Source organism: Ornithorhynchus anatinus, chromosome 16, assembly GCF_004115215.2.
Source record: "Ornithorhynchus anatinus isolate Pmale09 chromosome 16, mOrnAna1.pri.v4, whole genome shotgun sequence".
NCBI lineage: Eukaryota > Metazoa > Chordata > Mammalia > Monotremata > Ornithorhynchidae > Ornithorhynchus > Ornithorhynchus anatinus.
Genome location: NC_041743.1, coordinates 26124525 through 26149497, shown reverse-complemented (window position 1 = coordinate 26149497; position 24973 = coordinate 26124525). Strand labels below are relative to the sequence as shown.

The 24973-nt window shown below is 45.6% G+C and overlaps 1 protein-coding gene across 1 annotated transcript; it reads left to right on the top strand.

Moving 5' to 3' along the window:
- Positions 1-6351: 6351 nt before the first annotated feature.
- Positions 6352-17180, top strand: KCNK18 (potassium two pore domain channel subfamily K member 18). Its single transcript, XM_039914390.1, has 3 exons — positions 6352-6562; positions 9336-9477; positions 15856-17180. Exons 1-3 carry the CDS (start codon positions 6356-6358, stop codon positions 16632-16634), a joined length of 1128 nt encoding a protein of 375 aa, XP_039770324.1. The 5' UTR covers positions 6352-6355; the 3' UTR covers positions 16635-17180.
- Positions 17181-24973: the final 7793 nt, after the last annotated feature.

Below are 24973 nucleotides of genomic sequence, written 5' to 3'. Positions count from 1 at the left end.
CCATCCTAGAGGACTAGTCATGGCACTCGTCTGCTCTGTGACCTTGGCCAAGTCACTTAACTTCTGGGTGCTTCCGTTACCTCATCTGTAAAATGGGGGTTAAGACTGTGAGCCCCACATGGAACAGGGACTGTGTCCAACCTGATTTGCTTGTCTCAACCCCATAGCGAAAAACAGTGCCTGGCATAGAGTAAGCACTTAAATACCACAGTTATTACTATTATGCTAGGCCTAATCAGTCGATCAATCAGTGGTATCTCTTTAGTACTTACAGTACAACAGAACTGGTAGATGAGATCTCAGCCAGCAGGAGCTTATAGTCTACTGGAGGGACATCAAAATAGATTTTGGATAGGGGAAATAGTAGAGTATAGGAATACTTGCATAAGTGTTGTGGGGTTGAGCCTGTTATAGGGTAGGGAGGAGGAGAGGGAGGTTCAGGGTAGGGGAAACCTAGATAAGAGTCGGTCAGTCAATCGTATTTATTGAGGGTTCACTGTGTTATGAGCACTGTACTAAGTGCTTGGGAGAGTACAATAAATTAAGGGTGAAGCAACTTGATGTGAGCTCCTTTGTAGGGGCTGTGGCCATCTTTTACGGGTGGGGACGGTGTGGGGGGTGGGAATGAAGTGTCCAGCTGGACAGGCTCCTGTGGTTCTGAAGTGGACTCACTGGACATCTACCAGAAAAGCACAGGCTCCAGGACACTGAATAATAATGATAATGATGCTGGTGCTATTGGTCGAGCGCTTACTATATACAAGATAATCAGGTCAGTCACTGGTGCCTGTCCTGCATGGGGCTGACAATCCAAGGGGGTGGGAGAACAGGTTTTAATTCTCCATTTTTACAGACGAAGAGACTGAGGCAAGTCATGAGTAAATGACTTGCTCAAGGTCACACAGCAAGAAAGTAGCAGAGCTGGTATTAGAACCCAGGTCACCTGATTCCCAGGCCCGTGCTCTTAACACTAGGTCACGCTGCTCCCCACTGAAACCGCAGTGCCTCCTAGACCTCAACCTGCTCTTAAACCCGGAGCGCAACCTGAGCCCCCTCTAGAAACATCTGTTTATTCTTGAGTCAGCACCCACATTCAAGCATAAACAAAAACCCACAGAACATCAATCAATCAATGGTATTAAGCTACCGCAAGGAGCTCACCCACTAACAGGGGGAACAAACATGAAAATATTTACAACTCGAGCGGGCAAAATATAAAATGGAGTATATGCAAACAAGTGCTAAGGAGTGCTAAGTGCTAAGACTCCGTAAGTAGGCACTCAGCACAATGCTCTGCTTCCTTCCAGGAAGAATCCAAGAAAGCCCTCAGCACCAGGCTCGGTTGGTACCCGGTGCTCTGTAAATACTGGTGGTGGTGACTAATTGGCAACTTCTCCCATCCTGGTCTGCCCGTGAGTGGGTCTGATTGAACTCCAAATCTTAGATTCATGGGGCCCAAATTCATTCCATAGAACTGAGCTGGAGGGGGATCCTATGCTGATAATAATCCTCCTCTCTCAACCCACTGCTTGCGCTCTCCCACTTCCTTGTACATGTGCCCTCTGGTTCTTTGGGCCCGAGCCTTACGTTCGCATGGATAAGTGTTGGGATGGGTGGGTGTCAGCCCATGTGGAGTCTGCCATCATTGAAGGGATGGGGAGGAAGGGAGGAAGATACCGAAGGTGGGGTCAGCCAATCCTATTTATTGGACATTTACTGTATGCATAACACTGTACTGAATGCTTGAGAGTACACTACAACAATAAACATATTCCCTGCCCTCAACGAGTTTACTCATTTCTTCTCCACCACCTGTGTGTCCCCAACAGCCCTAATGCCAAATGCGTGGAGTAAGACCAGCATCATGGGCTCCCCTGGCTGAGGAAAACCTGAATTTACACCAGCAACCCAGTCTGCCCAACTCTGGGGAAAGCAGACTATCTAGGGAAAGCAGGCAAAGGTTCATTTTATATCCTCATTAGTAAGACTGGCCCCCTCCTGGTGGCTAGGCCCAAAATGGGAGCTTGCTTAACTGGGTCTTCCAAGCGCTTAGTATAGTGCTCTGCACATAGTAAGCGCTCAATAAATATTTTTGAACAAATGGGTCCTCCAATGGTCCCCGAGGAATAGGAGAGCAAGGGCACTTTTTCTTTAAAGACACTGAGATGAGTGTGGCCTAGTGGAGAGAGCTCGGGCCTGGGATACGGGGACCTGAGTTCTAATCTCCGCTCTGCCACTCGCCGGTGGTGTGACCTCGGTTAGGTCACTTCATAACTTTGGGCCTTAGTTTCCTCCTCTGTAAAATGGGGATTCAATAACAATATCAATTATGGTACTTAAGTGCTTACTATATGCCAAGCATCCTTCTAAGTGCTGGAGTTAATTGGGTTGGACACAGTCCCTGTCCCACATGGGGCTCTTGTACTTACCCCCATTTTACAAATGAGGTAACTAAGACTCAGAGAAGTGAAGTGACTTGCCCAAGGTCACACAGCATAAGCCAGGAATTGTCTCTCTCTATTGCTAAATTGTACTTTCCAAGCACTTAGTACAGCATTGTGTACACAGTAAGCTCTCAATAAATACAGTTGAATGAATAAATGTGGCGGAGCCAGGATTAAAACCCAGGTCTTTCTGACTCCGAGACCGGTGCTCTTCCCACTAAGCCATGCTGCTTCTCCCTCCCCTTTAGACTGAAGCTCAGGTGGGATAGGAACTGTGTCTTACCTGCTGATCTAGTTTCTACCCCAGTGCTTAGTACAGTGTCTGACACCTGGTAAGCCCTTAACAAACATCACTTTCATAACGGTTATGGAGGTGGGGCGATTAGTCAGCCAGCTGCTCTAGGGTGGGTGCCAGGGGGTGGAGGCTGGGGTCGGTTGGCCTGAAAGAGCATGAAGTCCTCTCCCTGCAGGCTCATGTCCCCCAGGGCTGGAGCCCCCAGACTCATCCCAGAAGACCAAGTTCGCTGCCCCCCAAGGGGTGGATTTCTTCTCCTCTTCTTACAACTCCGCCCATCACCAGTCCTTCCAGGCAGCTGCATTTTCCTCTCTGCTCCTGTTTCAGGACAGATGGCCTCCCCTGGGCCTGCTGTTCTGGGTGTGGAAGGCTCTGGTCTTGGCCACCAGCCAATCCTTTCCTCTGAGGCTTCTTTGAGCCTCCCTCGACACAGGTGATAGGCTCCAACCCCGGGTGCCCTCCCCAACCACCCTCACCGCCCTGCCCCTTTGGCTCTTAGGGGACTCGACTCCAAGCCAAGCTTCTCACTCCCCTCTAGGCCCTGACCGGACAGCTTGCCGAGTAGCTAACGCTTCCCTGATCTCTCCACTTCCCTTCTTTCTCATCCGGACACTGAGGCGCTGAGGGAAGGGACCTGCCGCCAAAGACAGTGCTATTCAAGCCAGCATTCTGAAGATGCAGCTAGCTCGACGTTACATTTAGAAGCAGAAAAATCCGGCCCTTGCTAGACCAACTACCTTTCACGCCATTTCCCATTAATAATAATAATGTTGGTATTTGGTAAGCGCTTACTATGTGCAGAGCACCGTTCTAAGCGCTGGGGTAGACACAAGGGGATCAGGTTGTATTTGTTGGTATTTGTTATGCGCTTACTATGTGCCGAGCACTGTTCTAAGCGCTGGGGTAGACACAAGGGAATCAGGTTGTCCCACGTGGGGCTCACAGTCTTAATCCCCATTTTACAGATGAGGTAACTGAGGCACAGAGAAGTTAAGTGACTTGCCCAGAGTCACACAGCTGACAAGTGGCGGAGCTGGGATTTGAACTCATGACCTCTGACTCCAAAGCCCGTGCTCTTTCCACTGAGCCACGCTGTGGGGCTCAGTCTTAATCCCCATTTTACAGATGAGGTAACTGAGGCACAGAGAAGTGAAGTGACTTACCCACAGTCACACAGCTGACAAGGGGCAGAGCCAGGATTCGAACCCACGATCTCTGACTCCAAAGCCCGTGCCCTTTCCACTGAGCCACGCTGCTTTTCAATTAGTTAGCTAATTGAGTTAGTTAGCTCTGGCAGCATTGAGCCAAATCGGGATCACCGAAAAACAGCATGGAAATCAGAGGTCACTGCATTTACTTTTCTACAGCTGTTTGCTTGGAATGGTGATGACATATTCTGTTTGTCCTAGGTGTCTGTTGTGGGCTCAAATTTGTTAATGCACTACCTACCATATTCTATGCACAGTGTTCTCTTCTGAATAATGCTTTAAGATAGAGAACCCTGTAGAACGGTTGTTGGTAGAGCACTGTAGACAGGGCTAGAGCTAAAGCACTGTGGGTAGAGAGCACTGTGGGTAGAAACGTGGTAATCAACACATTATCAGTCAAATCTGATATTGATTTGAACTAATGGTATTTATTGAACACTTACTGTGTGTAGAGCACTGAACTAAGCACTTGGGAAAGTACAACGGACTTGTTGGATATGTCCCCTGCTCACATTGAGTTACACTCCAAAGGGGGAGACAGACATCAACATAAATGAGCAGTGTAGACTAGTGGAAAGAGCATCAGCCTGGGAGTCACAGGACCGGGGTTCTAACCCTGGCTCTACCACTTGCCTGCTGTGTGACCTTGGACAAGTCCTTTAACTTCTCTGTGCCTCACTTCCCTCATCTGCAAAATGGGGATTCAACACCTTTTCTCTCTCCTACTTAGACTGTGAGCTCCATGTGGGGCCTCTTTATCTTCTACCTCTCTCGCCTCTTAGAACAGTGCTTGACACATAGTAAGTGCTTAAATACCACAATTATCGGTCATTGCTACTAAATAAGTTACAGATATGTACATAAATTCTGGGGGCTAATCAACCATTTGTTGATTAGAAAAGGAAGAGGACAACTGAATCAAGATCAAATTATCTTTCAGGAGTCCATATGTGGCAGCACCAAAGTGATGGTTTTGGGAACTACATTCCTAGCCAACTTTCTATATGATTGGGAGAGCTGGAACCAGACTACATTTGGCTTCTTCGCCAGTTTCAACTGACTGCCCCTTCTGGCCCCACCCTATGTCAAAGGGCAATAGAGAATCAGGAACAACAAAATGCTGGAATATACTGCTGTCCTACATCAAGACTCTGTTCACCTTAATCCATCTTATCTGGGTGGCGGGTGGGATTTGAGGAGGATGGACATCAGTCAGATATCCAAGAAGCTACAATGGGGAAGCCAAAAAACTAAGGAGATGGAGAAAACAGGTGTAAAGCAGTCAGACAGTAAAGCGTCAGAGCTGAATGCTGGGAGAGAACGGAGGGAGAAAGAAGCAGTGCCTTTCATGCAAATGTTTCAAGAGGATCAGAAGATGAAGAAGCAGAGGAGAGCATCAGCACGTACTAACAGGTAGAAAACACAGTAATAAGACAGAGTTCAGTATTTTTGTATTCAAACCTAGTCAGACTCATTTTGCATGAGACTCTTTATCCACCTTGTAACTATGGGCGAATTTCACCATGAGTAATACCATGTTTAAATACAAAGGCAACTAGGTATATTTGTCAAGCTTATATTCATTTAAATATAGAGAATTGATCAAAAGAACAGTGTGTGATAAAAATCTGGCAGCTGTACATATTTCAAACTTTTTTTTGGTATTTATTAAGTGCTTACTGTGTGGCAGGCACTGTATTAAGTACTGGGGTAGATACAAGCTAATCAGGTTGGACAAAGTCCATGTGCCACATGAAGCTCACAGTCTTAATCCCCATTTTACAGATGAGGGAACTGGGGCACAGAGAAGTGAAGTGACTTGCCCTACATCATACAGCAAACAAGTGGTGGAACTGGGATTAGAAACCAGGCCCATGCACTATCCACTCTGCGATGCTCCTTCTCATTTATGTGAGTTTCATTTCCTCCCGGCAGGGTCAAAAACCGGTTTAAGGATTCTCCCCCAAATTCAGCACTCCCCCAATTTTGCCCCCTTGTTTGCCCACCTGAGGGGCAAACTAAATGATCTGGTTTGGAGGGAAGTAGAGATGGAAGTGGCTGGAGCAAAGGGTTCTTAAAAGCCCCTGATGTTTAGCTGCACGGTGGGTCATCTGGGTGCAGACCAGCTGCCATAATCAATAGCAATCTGAGGCGCTGGCCTGGCACCCGGCCAATTGACCGCAACTTTCACTGTGATTAGTGTTTGATTGTTTCTCTCCTGGATCCCAGTGCCTCTCCTCTCCTGGAGCCGTGCACTCCAAGAGCTGAACGGCCACTGCGTTCCTGCCCCTCGGTCGGGTGCCTGCTGCCGCCAGAGCTAGCTGCCCTCTCTCCCTGGACTCCAAAGGGGTCCAACCCTGCTCCAACCCTGCTCTAGCCCCCTTCTCCAGCTCCCAATGGTCACCGGGATGACGGAAGCAGGCAGACGCCCACAGCCCCAGAGGGGCTGCTGGAAAGTGTGTGGGGCAGCTTTCCCTCACATCTGCTTAATCTCCTCCTTGGTTATCTATGCAATGTTGGGGGCTCTAATTTTTTCCTACGTTGAAGGACAAAGAAACTCAGAAAACAGAGATTATGACGAGTTTCTGGAGGATCTTTGGAAAGTCTCTGAAAAGGTTTGGAAAGGTATGTTTAAGCAATTTCTTTCAAAAGAGAAGTATTGTCTTATTTTGATTTTCAAGGGAAACTAAGTTTAAGAGGTGCAGAGAACACCTTCATAGATTTCTCTCTCTGTGGTCCTTATGTGAACAACAGCTCTCTCAAAACTGCTTTTTCCATGGTTCTCGGCCAAATCTCTTCACTTGCATGGAGGAGAAGTTTGGGGTCTCTCCAAACCCTTTTTCTTCCTGCTCCCTGCAGCAGAAATGGGTGAAGACTTGAGAAGGTCCAGAACACTGGGTGCTTTCATCCTAACTACCTCATTCTGAAGTCCTCCCTCCCTCTGGCTTTTGGAGCAATTCACTAAAATGCTGGCTTGCTTTTGGGAGTAAAGCCTGGACCCAGCCTTGGTGATCTAATAAGAGGAGAAGAACGGCAGGGGTTAGACTTGGTGATCCTTCCTTATGTATTCCCAGGGCTCACAACAGGCTGCAGCTTTGGCCACCAAATGTAAAGGGAACTATCAGGTACTGGCTAATATTTTCTAGGACTCTCTCCAAGGTCATTCAAGCCTCCTATCTCCTCAGGGATTCCACCCACACTGTTCTAAGAATCAGCTTTAAGGGCAGTGATGATCATCTATCTCCTAGATCTTCTTCGAGGCTCTCTATTTGTTGCTGAATTGTACTTTCCAAATGCTTAGTACAATGCTCTATACACAGTAAGTGCTCAATAAGTACAATTGAATGATCATCATTATTATTTTTGTTAAATGCTAATGACATATCAAACACTGTTATAAGCTTTAGGGTAGATATGAGTTCTTCAGGTTCGACGGTCCCTGTCCCACAAGGGGCTCAGTCAAAGAAGAAGAGAGAACAGGATATCAAATCTTCATTTTACAGATGAGGGAACTGAGGCAGAGAAATTAAGTGGCTTGCCCCAGGTCCCACAGCAGGTCCTCTTACTTCCAGGCCTATGCTCTACTAGGCCACATTGCTCCTCTGCAAAAAAGCCTCTGCAGGGGAACATATCATCACTGTGCCTCTGGGGTTCCTGGAAGGCTGGGACAATTGTCTGGAAGATGTATTAGGAAGCAGATTGACCTAATAGAATCAATCAATGGCATTTATTGAGCCCTTACTATGTGCAGAGCATCATACTAAGCACTTGGGAAAGTATAATACAACAAAACTAGTAGCCATGTTTCCTGCCCATAATAAGCATAGTTCTGGCAGTCAGAGGACCGGTATTCTAATCCCAGTATTGACAGTTGTTTGCTGTGTGTCCTTGGGCAAGCCACTCAACTTCTCAATGTCTAAATTTTCTCATCTGTGAAATGGGGATTCAATATCCCTTTTCCCTCCTGCTAAGAGTATAAGCTCCACATGGAACAGAGACATTTTCCAGACTTATACTGTACCTACCTGGCATATAGTAAGTACTTAACAAATGCTACAGTCATTATCTGCTGAAAAACAAGAGGCAAACCAGTCTAGAGAGGTCAGGGATCAAGAGAGGTCAGGGATGGTTGCTTCTAAAGGGCAGCCTTTCTTCACTCTGTCGTCTGGGTCATTTTTCTTCAAAAGCATTCAGCCCATGGTTTCCTCACTCTTCAAGAACCTCTAGTATTTGCCCACCCACCTCCACATCAAACAACCTCCTTGCCATCATCTTTAAAGCACTCAATCAACAAGCTTACAGTCTAGAGCAGGAGGTGGATATTAATATAAATAAATTATGGATATATAGATAAGCGCTTTGGGGCTCGAGGGAGGTGGTGAGTAAAGGGAACAAGTCAGGATGATGCCAAAGGGAACGGGAAAAGAGGAAATGAGGGCTTAGTCAGGGAAGGCCTCTTGGAGGAGATGTGCCTTCAATAAGGCTTTAAAAGTTGGGGGAGAGTAATTGTCCATCGGGTATGAAAGGGAAGGGCATTCCAGACCTGAGGCAGAATGTGGCTGAGAGGTCAGCGGACAGACAGACGAGATCTAGATACAGTCAGCACGTTGGCATTAGAGGAGTGAAGTGTGTAGGCTGGGTTGTAGTAGGAGAGCAGCAAAGTGGGGAAGGAGGCAGGTGGAGGAGGAGGGGGCAAGGTGATTGAGTGCTTTGAAGTTAATGGAAAGGAGTTTCTGTTTGTTGCAGAGGTTCTTGAGGAGTGGGGGACATGAATTGAGCATTTTTTGTAGAAAAATGAACCGAGCAGCAGAGTAAAGTATGGACTGGAGTGGAGAGAGACAAGAGGCAGCGAGGTCAGCAAGGAGGATGCTACAGTAATCAAGACTGGTTAGGATAAGTGCTTGGATTAACATGGTAGCCATTTGGATGAAGAGGAAAGGGTGTAATTTAGTGATGCTGTGAAGGTTAAACCAACAGGATTTAGTGATAGATTGAATGCTTGAGTTGACTAAGAGAGAGGAGTCAAGCATAACGCTAAGGTTATGGGCTTGTGAGACAGGAATGATGGTGGTGCTGTCTACAGTAATGGGAAAGTCAGAGGGAGGACAGGGTTTGGGTGGGAAGACAAGGAGTTCTGTTTTAGACACGCTAAGTTTGAGATGATGGTAGAACATCCAAGTAAAGATGTCTTGAAGGCAGGAGGAAATGCGAAACTGCAGAGAGAGAGAGAGAGAGAGATCAGGGCTGGAGATGTAGATTTAGGAATCGTCTGCATAGAGGTATGGGGAGGGGGTGGGGGGGCCGGGGATTTGAGGAGGGAGTTAAGCATCTGAAACAGCTAAAGTGGCATCCCACTTTGACCCTCTTATTTATGTGCTAGGAAACAAGACAGAGGAAATGAGGAAAGAGCTATTCAAGAGTGACATCAAGGAGCAGCTCTACAGTATTAAATTAAAATGGCTTGCTAAACCCAGCGAGTGGTCTTTCTTGGGATCCCTGTTTTTCTGCTGCACTGTTTTCACCACAGTGGGTAAGTCCTGCTGTTCTGTGTGTTTCTCTCCTCCTGCTAAGTCTCGGGTTCAAATCCCCATCAAGATCTGCCTGTTTGGAAATGCCGTATAAAGGAGTGAAAACATAATCCATTTTGTCTTGGTCTCTGTATTTCCTTGAGGGAGAAATGAAGTTTCTCAGTGGCAAATAGGTCACCGAATCACAAGGCTGGAGGGAATTTCGAGAGGTTATCTATTCTATCCCACCGCACCCACACAAGGTCATGTTTAAATCATCCCAGCCAGATGAGGTATCCTTTCTTTCAAGGTGCACTTGAACAAGCAATACTAACACCCTAGATTTGAAATTTCCAGCATTCACAGGGGAGATCTTTTTTTAAGGTAATCTCAAACCCTTACTATGTGCCAATCAAATTTACTGAGCACTTACTATGTGCAGAGCACTCTACTAAGCACTTGGGGGAGTACAATATAACCAAGTTGGTAGACACGTTCCCTGTCCACAATGAGTTTGCAGCTTAGAGGGGAGCAGGGACTCTACTAAGCGCTGGGGTAGATACAGACTAATCAGGTTATAAACAGCCCATTACCACATGGGGCTCACAGTGTTAATCCCCCTTTTTCAGATGAAATAACTGAGGCACAGAGAAGTGAAGTGATTCGTCCGAGGTCACACAGCAGACAAGTAGCAGAGCTGAGATTAGACCTCAGATCCTTCTGATTCCCAGGCCTGGGCTCTATCCACTAGGCACACTGCTTCTCCCGGGAGTTTCTTTTGAAAAGTTTTGCTTCTACTATACAAACAGTTCTTTCCGGCAACAGTGGGGTAATTACCCTTAACATAGGAGGGAAATTGTTCCAACAAAACGACCTACCCCATTAGAATGTAAGCTCCTCGGGTCAGAGAGGGTATCCTTTTACTTCCATTCCTCTAACCTAAGTGCCCAGTACGGTGCTCTGCATATAGAAGGTGCTCAGTAGAAACAAATGAGGGTACATCTACTTCATTCATGGTTCAAACTTGGTTCAAACAGATGACCACTCTCCCCACCTTATTAAGGCCTTATTAAAAACACATCTCCTCCAAGAGGTATTTCATCTTCTCCCACTCCCTTCGGCATCACCCTCACACTTGGATTTGCATTCTTTTTTCGTTCCTCACTCAGCCCCACAGCACTTATGTACATTGCCATAATTCATACTCAAATCGGTCTCCCCCTCTAGACTGTAAGCTTATTATGGGCAGGGAATGTAACGCCCATCTCTGTTATGTCTCATTCTCCCAAGCACTTAGTATAGTGCTCTGCACACAGAAAGCACTCTATAAATACCACCACACTTTTAGATAGAGCATAATGGCAGAATTAGGGAACATTCTTCCGACAGCGAACATCTGTAGGGACACAGAGCATTGTGGTTTGGGAAAAAATGGTGTGGGCATGCAGACAGTGTTGACACAGGATGCGTTCCATAACACCAATCCTTAACTTGGAATGCAACCACTGTGTTGTAGAACTGGGTGTTCCTTGTTTTATTCAAAGCCAATGCTTTTGTTTAAAGCAAATCTGGCCATTGATATCTATATTGATGCTATTCACATTTTCGAGAACAGCCTCTTCCCTCTCCTGGAAATTCTCACTTCCTTCTACTACTTCCCTCGTAGCCAGGCTTAGAGAAAACAAGGAAATACATTCAGAGTATCCCCTGGGCACAGGTTCATGTGAAAGCCAAGTTAAAAGGGTAAAGAAAGGACTGGCAGTCATGTTAGTTGTCTGTAAGGCTCCGCTGGTTTTCCTAAGGCCCACTGTCTGATTCCTTTGGGTTCCACCATGACTTCAAGCCAGTGGGTCTCAGGTCCCCAGCCTGCTTTCGCACCTGAAACCTCCCATCTGAAGTCTCCAGCCTGTGAGAGGTCGGCAGCAAGGTAGACGAGATCGAGGTACAGTGAGAAGGTTAGCATTAGGGGAATGAAGTGTGTGGACTGGGTTGTAGTAGAAGAGTAGCGAGGTGAGTAGGAGGAGGTCACAGAAGCGGAGAACAGAACCAAATGCTGGAAGGTCCAAATCAGCATCCAGATCTCAGATGCTGCCTCACAGGATGAGCGGAAAGGAGAATTAATTGAATAAGATTTGAGGAAAAGCATTTTCCACATTTAACAACCTTAACTTCTCCTTAGTGTTAGGATTAATAGCCTGCAAACCTGTCACTCAACTTCCTCCAAGAGCCATTAGATCCGAGGAGGGCTGTGTCCCTTTCCCATTGCCCCCGGTGCCGGAAACCTTCGTAATCCAGCCTTATTAAGAGCTTTTTAACAAGGCAATGTATAACCTCAGCACCAGTCTTCTTCCCTCTCTTCCCTGGGGTGTTCTTTTCCTCCACCTCGATGATTAAATTACTTCTACATGCTTATTCATTCATTCAGTAGTAATTATTGAGCTCATACTATGTGCAGAGCACGGTACTAAGCACTTGGAATGTACAAATCGGTAACAGATAGAGACAGTCCCTGCCCTTTGACGGGCTTACGGTCTCATCGGGGGAGACAGACAAGAGCAATAGCAATAAATAGGATCAAGGGGATGAACATCTCATTAAAACAGTAGCAAATAAATAGAATCAAGGTGATGCTTACACTATCAATCTGCTTCAAGAAGTGCAAGGGGGCCAGAGAGAGTCCCATCACTCCAACTTGCATTTCCTTTCTCTTCCCACTGACCCTCCCTTGTGGAGAAAATAATAATAATTATAATAATGGTACTTGTTTAGCACTTACTATAAGCCAGGCACTCTACTAAGTGCTGGGGTGGATACAAGCAAATAGGGTTGGACACAGTTCTTGCCCTAAATGGGGCTCATCGTCTCAATCCCCATTTTACAGATGAGGTAACTGAGGCCCAGAGAAGTGAAGTGACTTCCCCAGCAGACAAGTGGCAGAGCCAGGATTAGAGCCCATGACCTTCTGACTCCCAAGCCCATGCCCTAGCCACTCTACCACCTACTACATTTTCCTTAACCAAGAATTTTCACTCATCATTTCATCTCATTCATTTCCTCTATCTCCCAGAGCCTATAGACTCCAGCCCTGCCATTAGTAATATGGTAATTGATTTTTCTCTACTCCGCTTCACTTTCTTCCTTCATTTCAGGCCCTCAATCAGACCCATGAACTTATCTTCTCTGTATATAGTCTGAGAATCGTTCTGCTAATGCCCTTCAGCTCCACTGTTTCATTAATTTATCAAAAAGTCAATTGCCTGGAGTCTTGACTACTAGCCAGTATTTGTTGATCTGATCAGTCAGTGGTTTTTATGGAGCACTTTCTGTGAGCAGAGGACTGTACTAAGCACTTGGGAGAGTGGAATATAACTGAGGTGATAGACATGTTCTCTGCCCACAAGGAATATACAGTCTACAGTCTGATATTGTGACTGTAATAATAATAATAATGATGTTTTTAAGTGCATATTTTATGCCAAGTACTGTGCTAAGCTCTGGCATAAATACAAGATAATCAGGTTGGACATAGTCCCTAACCCTCATGGGACTCACAGTCCCCAAATAAGAGGCAATCTACTCTCCAAACAATTTCGTTCTCTAAACAATTTAAGGTAATAATTTTCAAACACGTTCTGGGTTTCATATTTATGCTGAAGAGGAGGAGGAAGACAATGAGGACGTTATTGGCCCATTCACCAACTAGCAACCGGAAGATAAGCAATATTCTTGTACCTGTGGATGCAATCCACTGCAAACAGAGATAAAAGCATCCTGTCTAGTTGTTTAGTTCGCGATTGAACAGTATTTGCACTTATCACCAAGCTAGTTTTCCTTCACTCTCTCCTCACATTTTTTTCTGCCAATTACAGTATGACTCTACCCTGCACATGTCAAAGGTAAACTTGCTCTCCACCTCAATCTTCTCTTTGGCTTTTTATGGAATGCATAATGAGTTACTTAGTCTTTACTCTCAGGATCCCACACAATCCTTTTCAAGGCATTTCTGGATCTTTGACTGGAGCTCCAGAGGGAATTTAGGGCAATGGGAAGAGGCAATCTAAGTAGGCTCTCACCCAACGCAAAATAATTTGACCGTTTTTTTCAGATCAAAAGCATCATGGGACATTTGTGGCCCTTTGTTCTGCTGGAGGAGAGTGGGAGCAGGTGGCGGTCGGGATGAGGAGTCAGACAACACCCACTCTGGGCTGAGCATTAAACTAAGTAGTGTTAGAGAACCAAAGGGCCTCCATAAATGATTTCTTTCTTCAAGGAACTTACGATCCAATGGGAAAATCCTCTGGACTGTATGCTTGTTATGGGCAGGTAGTGTGTTGGGTTATTTTTGTACTGCACTCTCCCAAGCGCTTAGAACAGTGCTCTGCATACAGTAAATGCTCAAAAAATATGATCGAATGAATGAGAAATTTAAAATGTTCAAATAGAAGTGAACAGTAAGAACCGAAAGCAGCAGCATGGCCTAGTGGAAAGAGCACAGGCCTGGGAGTCAGAGGACCTAGGTTCTCAAAGTGGACCTTCCACTTGTCCGCAGTGTGATCTTGAGCAAATACCTCAGTTACCCCATCCGTAAAATGGGGGGTTAAATACTTGCTCCTTCTTATACTGTGAACCCCATGTGGGACAGGGACTGGGTCAAACCTGCTTAACTTGCATCTATCCCAGTGCTTAGCACATAAGTGCTTAACAAGTACTCTAACTATTGTTAAGGCATATATGATTTCCATGTGGTGTTTGGACTGTGTCCAATCTGATTATCTTGTAATGTACTACATCCTACCTCTGGCCTGGAATGTCCTCCCTCCTCACATCCACGAAACTAGCACACCTCCTCTCTTCAAAGCCCTACTGAAAGCTCACCTCCTTCAGGAGGCCTTCCCAGATTGAGCCCCTTCTCATCTGCTCCTCCTCCCCATCGCCCTTGCTCCCTCCCTCTGCTCTACCCACCTCCCTGCCCCATAGAACTTGTGTATGTTTGTACATATTATTCTATTTCATTAATGATGGATATATATCTATAATTCTATTTATTTATATTGATGCTATTGATGCCTGGCTACTTGTTTTGTTGTCTGTCTTCCCCCTTCTAGACTGTGAGCCCATTGTTGGGTAGGGATTGTCTCTGTTGCCAAATTTTACTTTCCAAGCACTTAGTAAGCACTCAAATACGACTGAATGAATTCCCCCAAGTATTCTGCTTTACCAGTTTTTAAGCCTAGCCTCCTTCCTGCTTCTGTTTTTGATGAAAGACATAGCACAAAAAGTGACCTACTAGATGTTAAGAGGCTTTTTAAACCACCACCATACTTGAGGTCCAGACCAAGTAATAGCATTTATTGAGTGCCTTTTGTAAGTGGATTTGGGAGAGTGCAACAGAATTAGAAGACAGAAGTGATGCAGGGATTTTTGGAAAGAACTCCTGATAATAACTTCATTATTTCCTTCCTACTCAAAAAGAACATAAGTATGGAAAAATCGGTGGTCCAATCAGCCCAGGATTCTGTCTCCAACAGCTTTCTTTTTTTAAAAAAAAAATGGTATTTGTTAACTATTTACTACATGCCATGCATTGTACTTAGCACTGGGCATAGATGCAAGCTAATCAGGTTGGACATAGTCCATGTCCCATGTGAGGCTCACGGTCTTAATCCCCATCTTACAGATGAAGGAATTGAGGCACAGAGAAGTTAAATGATTTGCTCAAGGTCACACAGCAGACATCTGGTGGAGCTGGGATTAGAACCTAGGTCCTCTTACTTCCAGGCTCCTGCTCTTTCCACTAGGCCATGCTGCTTCTCAGTGACATAAAGGATGCTTCGAACAACAGCAGTAACAATGATAATTATCACTGTCATAACTATGCTATTTATTGAGCACTTTTTGCTCCAACACTCTACAAAGGCTGGGGCAGATAAAATAATCGGATCAAACATAGTCCCTGTCCCACATGGGGCACACCATCCAAGAAGTAGGGAGAAAAGTGATACTATCCGTGTTTTAAAGATGAAAAAAATGGGAGCCCAGAGGAAGTCACTTGGCCAAAGTGAACCAGCGGTAGAATTGGAATTAGAACCCAGGCCTCCTGGCTCTCTATCGAAAGGAAAGGAAGAACAGGTATTTAATCCCACTTTACAAGTGAGGAAAATGAGACAAAGAGCAGTTCAGTGACTAGCTCAAGATCACACAACAGGCAAGCGGCAGAGCCGGGATTAGAACCCAGGTGTTCTCCCTCTCAGTCCCGTGCTCTTTCCACTAGGCCACGTTGCTTCGAAAGGTTGGCATTACTAAGATTTACCCATGAATTGTCATACTGACGGGTAAGAAGTTAGTCCAAGCTATCTTTCATTTTTGCAAAGTAAAGCCCGAATTGTTTTTCTCATTTTTAGGTTACGGCCACATATACCCTATAACACGCCTCGGAAAATACCTCTGTATGTTCTACGCCCTTTTTGGAATACCTTTAATGTTCTTGGTTTTGTCTGACGTCGGAGACACCCTAGCAACCATCCTTTCCACGACTTATAGTAAATTCAGGAAATTTCACTTCCGGAAACTGTGGTCCAGATTTCCTTGTACGAAGAGAAGACAGTCGAGGTCTGATCAGGACTCGCTTTTTGTCGCTATGAGTAAATCGAGAAGTGTCTCAGAAGAACCAGCACTTCCAACTTCTGGAAGAAGGCATTCTCTTCAGTGCCAAAATGAACCGTTGGAGGCAAGGCATCAGCAAAGCACACTGCAACTCCCATTCGGAGCTACAGAAAGATGTAATTCGTGTCCTGAGCTGGATCCCGAAGACATGGTATTTCCTACCGTAGGAAACATTGATGACATTGGAAGAGAAATGGAAAAACTAGACGTCCCCATCGTACTAATTGTTCTCATCGTCTTTGCTTACATCTCTTGTGCGGCCGCGATTCTGCCCATTTGGGAAACAGAACTGAATTTTGAGGAGGCTTTTTACTTTTGCTTTGTGACGCTGACCACGATTGGGTTTGGGGATGTCGTTTTGCAGCATCCAAATTTTTTCATGTTCTTCTCAATATACATTGTCATCGGGATGGAAATTGTGTTCATTGTTTTTAAACTACTCCAGAACCGACTGGTCAATTTTTATAAAAAGACCATGTCATTTGTTACAAAAGGGAAAAAATTCTCACCATTTTGAAAAGTGAAAGTCATGCCATCTGAGACCCTAACAGGTATTTTGCTTTCCCAAGTTGGTTTTGATAGGATATGAGCTGTATGTATATACAACTTTATCTTATTGCCATCTCCTATACCAAACCACTGAAAGCTAATGACTGCCCCAGACCAGCAGGCTTGTAACTTTATGGGCTGCAACTGGCCTAACAAAAACTCATTATTTGACCCTACAGCACAGGTTTTGTAGGGACAAAGTCTCACCACTGACTAATGCACAACTTATTTTTCAGTGCCTAGTGGAAAACAAATATTTCCATCACACGTGGTTGTACCAGTCACAGACTGATGGCAGGTATAGGTTTATTTATTCTATATTTGTGGTTTTTTTGGACTTACATTTGTAGTTACCAGTTATTTCTGTGTTGTCCTGCTACCTCCTATTATATAATAATTAGGGTATTTGTTAAGCATGAAACTAAATATTAAGCACTGTGCTAGATCCTAGGGTAGGGAAAAGATGAGCAGCTTGGACCCATTACCTTCCTCACATGGGGCTCACAGTCTAACAGGGAGTAATAGTAATATTTATTAAGTGCTTACTGGGAGAATGCAGCGTGACCTAGTGAATAGAGCACAGGCCTGGGAGTCATAAGGACCTGGGTTCTAATCCTGCCTCTGCCACTTGTCTATGTGACCTTGGTCAAGTCACTTCACTTATGCCTCAGTTTCTTCGACTTTAAAATGGGGTTTATGATTGTGAGCCTCATGTGGGACATGGACTATGTCCAACCTGATGAGCTGTCTACCCCAGACACTTTTCTCATAAGTATCTCCCCCAGCACGTAGAACAGAACATAGTAAGAGCTTAAGAAATACCATGCTCTAGACTGTAAGCTTGTCTTCTAGACCATCAACTCATTGTGGGCAGGTAATGTAACTGTTATATTGTCATACCGTACTCTCTCAAGCACTTAGTACAGTGTTCTGCCACAGTAAATGCTGAATAAATACAATTGATTGTTTGATTTATGCCCATTTTACAGTTGAAGAAGCTGAAACATGGAGAACTTCATTGGCTTACCCAAGGTGACACACAGGAGGGAAGTGGTGGAGCTGGGATTAGAACCCAGGTCTCCTGACTCCCAGCCGTAGCTTCAATTACCACCTCTACATGGATGACTCCTGCATCTCTCTCTCCAGTCCTGACTCCTCTCCTTCCCTGTAGTCTCACACTTCTGCATGCCTTCAGGATATCTCTACTTCAAAGTGCCACTAACACCTCATATCCAAAACAGAACTCCTCATCTTCCCACCCAAACCTTCTCGTCCTCCTCCCGACTTTCCCATCACAGTAGACTTCACAACCATCTTCCTTGTCTCTCACAAGTCTGTGACCTTGGCGTTACCTACGACTCGACTCTCTCATTCAACCCACACATTCACCCTTCACCAAATCTTGTCAGCTCCACCTTCACGCCGTCTCCAGATTCCATCCTTTCTTCTCCAAATTGCCACCACCCTGATCCCAGCATTTGCCATTTCCCGTCTTGACTACTACCTGGGCCTCCTCGCTGACCGGCCTCCAGCTTCCCTTTCCTCCAGCCCCTACTTGACTCTACTGCCCAGCTCATTTTTCTAAAGCATCGTTCTGTACGTCTCCCCCCTCTTCAAAAATCTCCAGTGGTTGCCCACCCATCTCTGCATCACACCTTTGGCTTTAAGGCATTTAAATGGGTTGTATCCAGCAACTCTATTGTATTGGACTGTCTACTATACTTAGTACAGTGTTCTGTTCTGGGAGCATCAAGGGCTCAATAAATACCATTTAATTGATTTCCACTAGCCCCATTACTTCCCCCCATTGTACTACATGACCTTGAAAAAGATAGTATTGTATGTATACTCCCTGTTCCTGCCCTTCTCCTCCTATAAATTGTAAACTTCTTGAGGATGTACTGCTTACATGTACTGCTTGCTCCCAAGAACCTAGTTCAATACTCTGCACACAATAGAGCCCCAGTACAAAGCACTGGACAAATGCACTGGACTTACTGTTCTTTTGAATCTCCATAACTTTTTACACTGTATTGGTTTTATAGTTATTTGTAGTTAGGGATCAAGTGGTTTCAGGTGAATTTTTAAATGTTATTTTGAATTAAAGTGTTTAGAAATCAGCCTCTCAGGCTCAAAGCTACCCTCCAACACCCCCTTTCCCCCAGGTGAATGCCAGGGGTCTGAAGCTCCATTTCCATCCAGAAATCCATATCCTCCCAGGCTCCTGGTTCTCTGCAGGAATCAGTATCCAAAAGGAGAGAGGTATATGGTTCTTGACCAGGATGGAGTGATAAATGTGTTCCCTCAGTCTCCTGAAAAATACTGTTACTTATTGAATGACCTGGACAAATGCATGTACTGAATCAGATACCTTCCTGTGATTTGTGTAAAAGCATTGAATTAACTAGGTAGAATTGTTATCTCTCAAATAAAAACAATTGCAAAGAGTCAACGTTCAATATATCATGCCGCATCTCTTTCAGATTTAGATTGCAAGATTGGGGTATATACCGTGTTTGAATGAAAATTAAGATAGAACACTTTTTAATTGTGTTATGGCCAAATTCCTTTGCATGTAGCCCTGTTTTAGAAGAAGTTAAACTTTCCTAAATACATGCCTTGTACTAAAATCACTATGCTTTGTGAGGGTCGAGAACTGGGCTAAAAACTGTAAAATACTTTATGAAGTTTTTTCATGTTTTCAGTTCAAGCTGTTCTCACCCCACATTCCCATACGGGAGTCAGATAATACCTAACTGAGGTGCAGAGAAAGTGAATAATTTGCCATGAATTTGTCAGAGAAGCAGCGTGGCTCAGTGGAAAGACCACGGGCTTGGGAGTCAGAGGTCATGAGTTCGAATGCCAGCTCCGCCACTTGTCAGCTGTGTGACTGTGGGCAAGTCACTTCACTTCTCTGTGCCTCAGTTACTCATCTGTAAAATGGGGATGAAGAGTGTGAGCCCCACGTGGGACAACCTGATTCCCTTGTGTCTACCCCAGCGCTTAGAACAGGGTTCGGCACATAATAAGCACTTAATAAATACCAACAAGGCTCGCGGAGCAAGTAACCACCAAGTCAGAAAACCAGGGTTCCCCACTACATCTACGACCTATTTTATTTCACTGACGTTCAGACTCACCACACTTCTAGATTTACCGAATTCGCAGAAAAGGTGTATCTTCTTTTCACTCCAAGTTCCCATTATACTGGGTATAGATTATTGCCTGTGAATGCTTTCCCAGTGCTTTGGAGTCAGAGGTCATGGGTTCGAATCCCGGGTCGGCCACTTGTCAGCTGTGTGACTCTGGGCAAGTCACTTAACTTCTGGGTGCCTCAGTTCCCTCATCTGTAACATGGGGATTAAGACTGTGAGCCCCACGTGGGACAACCTGATTCCCCTGTATCTACCCCAGCGCTTAGAACAGTGCTGGGCACATAGTAAGCGCTTAACAAATAGCAACATTATTATTATTAGTTCACTGCTCTGGAGACATTAAGTGCTTAATAAAAATACTACTAGTGTTTACTAACTCTATTGTATTGAACTCTTAAAAGTGCATAGTAAAGTACTCTGGACACAGTAACCTCTCAATGCAGACCACCGATTGATTACAACTATTTCCATCTGAGGTAGGCCAAGGGAAACAAATTTGATTATGTCTCGACAAAACTGTCCGTCGGTCCCTACAAGTGTACATCGTGCAGTATTTTTTCACTCGAGTTGGTACATTTCCTCCTCATAAAAACTTCTCATATGGGAATAGTTTAATTGCCTTCGTGGTACTGAGCCCTGAGGAAAGCCATAAGCACCGCAACGTTCTCCCGGTGACATCAGGAAGGCTTGCTGGATGAAAAACATGATTCAGTCTACCACGTTTTCCATTTCCTGGAAAAAAATCCGTACTTCGTAATGACTCAAGGCACGAAGTGTGTGACAGCCGCTGAAAATCTAAGCTATTCTAGTTGGAAGATGAGGAATGTTTCTTGTCCTTGCCCTTTCTGGGTTTCCCTTTATCCAACTCGGACTGTTCCCAGAGGAAGAACAAATGGACCACAGTGGGGGCGTTCTGAAAACACAACGATCTCTTCCTGAGAGAGGGAGGTAGGTAAGAGGGCCTTGGGACGGGGGCAGGGAGAGAGGGTTTTTCGTTGGCTTTTTTTTTAAAACTACGGGCAAAGGGCAAGAGGCACCAATGAAATCTGGCTCAGCTGAAGTAGCGGTTGTCAGCCACAAGGTGGCGCCCCTTGACTTGTTAAACGCCAAGTCCAGGGGGCCACCAGGGGGCGCTTGTGACGGCTGCGAAGACCCACCAAGGCTAAATCTGCGACCTTTTCTGAAACTCGCTCACAGATGCTCCAGAAGCAAACCTCCCCCTGCCATGGCTCTTTGAGCATCACTTTAGAGGATAAAAAAAGTTAATAATAATAATGTTGGTATTTGTTAAGCGCTTACTATGTGCGGAGCACCGTTCTAAGCGCTGGGGTAGACACAGGGGAATCAGGTTGTCCCACGTGGGGCTCACAGTCTTAATCCCCATTTTACAGATGAGGTAACTGAGGCACAGAGAAGTGAAGTGACTTGCCCACAGTCGACAAGTGGCAGAGCCGGGTTTCAAACCCATGACCTCTGGCTCCAAAGCCTGGGCTCTTTCCACTGAGCCACGCTGTTCTAAGCGCTGGGGTAGATACAGGGTAATCAGGTTGTCCCACGTGGGGCTCACAGTTTTAATCCCCATTTTACAGATGAGGTAACTGAGGCACAGAGAAGTGAAGTGACTTGCCCACAGTCACACAGCTGACAAGCGGCAGAGCCGGGATTCGCAGGACACATTTCCCAACAGACTCTGGGATCCAGGGTGGCCTCTCAAGGCCTTCAAACATATCCGGCGTCCTTTGGCCAATCTGACGGGCCTCTCACCGTTTCCCAAACGGGTAACATACGGGGTCGTTTTGAGGAAGTCTGCAGGACGCAGAGGGTTCCTTCAGGAAGGTGACTTCTCCCATCTCCTGGGTCCAGATCCATTGCCTTACCTGCCCAGAGCCCCGGGAACACTGGTTCTACATCCAAGCTGCAGGACGCAGTGTGGGACAGAGGGAACCTGGGCATTTCAAAATAAAAATCCCAGGCATAAAGGGGCCTGAGACTGTCTCAATAATGGACAGGAGAAAGGCCAGCTGAAAACTAGACCTTCTGGTATTAAACTGGGCAAATGGCCACCTGCTCTGGCCCTCTGATCCTTTTATTTTCAGTTACCATCTGCACTATTTTCAGATGCCATCTGCCATCTGCGAAGACCCTCTCTTCGCAACCCAATAACCAACGTGGGGAGGAATACTGTGAGCCCTTTGGGCAGGGATTGTCTTTATCTGTTGCCGAATTGTACACTCCAAGCGCTTAGTACAGTGCTCTGCAAATGGTAAGCACTCAATAAATATGATCGAATGAATCCTTGTAAAGCCCCCGAAGGTCAGGACCGAGCTTGCTCATCAGGAGTTGCCGCAAGCATAATGCCCAAACCACCCCGAACAAAAACCTATTGACATTTCATCGGACGTGAGGCAGGCTTCCGGCTCATGGATTGTCTGTCCACAACCTGCCTCTCCCCTGACATCCCCTTCCCGAGTGATCTGACCCTAAACTGAACCCGGGCCAGAAGAGTCGGCATGATCTGGGACGCCGGGGTCACAATAATAATGATAATGATGATAACAAATACCATCATGATTATCGTCGTCATGAGAAGCAGCGTGGCTCAGTGGAAAGAGCACAGGCTTGGGAGTCAAAGGTTGTGGGTTCTAATCCAGCTCCGCCACGTGTCAGCTGGGTGACTTTGGGCCAGGTACTCAACTTTTGTGCCTCAGTTACCTCATCTGTAAAATGGGGATTGAGATTATGAGCCCCACATGGGACAACCTGATTAGCTTGTATCTACCCCAGCACTTAAAACAGTGTTTGGCACACAGTAAACGCTTAACAAATATCATTATTAAGTGCTTACTATGTTTCAAACATTCTTCTTAGTGCTGGGGTAGATAGAAGATCATCAGGATGGACACAATCTATGTCCCACTTGAGGCTCATAGTCTCAATCCCCACTTTACAGATGAGGTAACAGGCACAGAGAAATGAAGTAACTTACCCAAAGTCACACAGCAGACAAGTGGAGGAGCCTGGATTAATAATGCTGGTATTTGTTAAGCGCTTACTATGTGCAGAGCACTGTTCTAAGCGCTGGGGTAGATACAGGGTAATCAGGTCGTCCCACGTGAGGCTCACAGTTAATCCCCATTTTACAGATGAGGTAACGGAGGCACAGAGAAGTGAAGTGACTTGCCCACAGTCACACAGCTGCCAAGTGGCAGAGCCGGGAGTCGAACCCATGACCTCTGACTCTGAAGCCCAGGCTCTTTTCACTGAGCCACGCTGCTTCCCCAGATCCTTCTGACTCCCACCCTGTGCTTTATCCACTAGGCCAACCCTTCCACCTGGGTCCCCCTACCCTATCTCTTGAGATGAACTCAAGCAGAAAATACATTTTCCTTGCGGCCTCACAGAGGAGTTGGGTCTTTTGTGTACAGAAATAAGGAGGAAGCTTAATTGTTCGGCTGAATGCAGTTCTAGAATAATAATAATTAATAATTATGGTATTTGTTAAGCACTTACAATGTGCCAGGCACTGTTCTAAGCACTGAGGTGGTTACAAGCAAGTCGGGCTGGACACGGTCCCTGTTCCTCGTGGGGCTCAGTCTCGATCCCCGTTTTACAGATGAGATAACTGAGGCACAGAGAAGCAAAGTGACTAGGTCACACACAAGATAAGTGGCAGATCCGGGATTAGAATCCATGACCCAGAAGCTATCCTCCCCTCCCCCAATCTCCAGGGCCTTATATATGCTGATTGCCTTTTATTTCTAGTTGCTTTCACCCCCTGGGACCCTGTAGTCACCAAAACCTGCAACCAGTTCACGGACTGGTAGTTCTTTTTCATATCGTTCCTCGCTGTGACTAGTGATCAGCCCTTTTTTTAATTGTATTTTTTCAGCTCATACTACATACCAGGCACTGTATCAAGCACTAAGGTAGATACAAGCTAATCAGAATGGACATTGTCCACGTCCTACATAGGGCTCCCAGTATTAATCCACGAAGGGGTGGACTCACTAGCTATCATGGTTTCCTTCTGCCGTAATAATGATAATTGTGATATTTGCTAATCATTTATTTTACAGGAGGGAGAAGAGAAATTGAATCCCCAATTTACAGATGAGGTAACAGGCACAGAGAAGTTACATGCCCAGAGTCACACAGAAGGCAAGTGGCAGAGCCTGGATTAGAACCCAGGTCCTTCTGACTCCCAGGCCTGGGCTCTATCAGGCCATGCAACCTCTTCTTCAAGTCTTTATCTGTTGCCGACTTGTTCATTCCAAGCGCTTAGTACAGTGCTCTGCACGTAGTAAGCGCTCAATAAATACTATTGAATGAATGAAAGTCTTCAGTGTTTCCATTATTACTGCGCCTGAGAGAACGGGAATGGCAATGCGACTATACCATGCGACTCTAAGGGCCTGGGGCCTGAGGGCTTTCATCTTTGTTCTCTCTACCTTTGGCTTGCTGCCATTCCCACGATTGGCATGTGCCTCAGTCTATCTATTGGAATCCAGGGCAAGAAAATACAAAACAGTAATTAGGGTATTTGTTAAACACTTACTATGTATTAAGTACCGCAGACATCATCCTCCTCCAGCGTCGACGAGTCATTTCCGACTCATAGCGACTTCGAGGCTTCTCCAGAACATCCTATCTTCTGCCATCTGTAGTCGTTGTGATATTGTATCCATAGAATTTTCTTGGTTTAGAAAAAAAAATACAGAAGTGGTTTACCATTGGCTTCTTCTGCACAATAAAAAGTTAAGTCTCTGCACTTGTCTTTGATCAGCGTTTTGATCACTCGATCGCCCGCTTTTGACTCTTTCCCATGCCACTGCTGCCCAGCACAAGTGAATCAACCGTCTGACACTTCAGCTTAGGCTTTTCCATTCTGGGTAACCCTGCCAGACAGAATCTCTCAATGGCATAGCTCTAAGCTTCACTGACACACACAAACTCTCCTGCCACGGCAAGGCTTGCTGGGGTAGATACAGAATAATCAGTCCCACATGGGCCTCCCAATCTAAGCAGGAAGGAGAACGGGTATTGAATCCCCATTTGGTAATAAGGGAACTTAAGTAACTCACCCATGTTCACACAGAAGGTAAGAGCTGGAGTCAGAATTAGAACCCGGGTCCTCTGATTCTCAAGTCTGTGC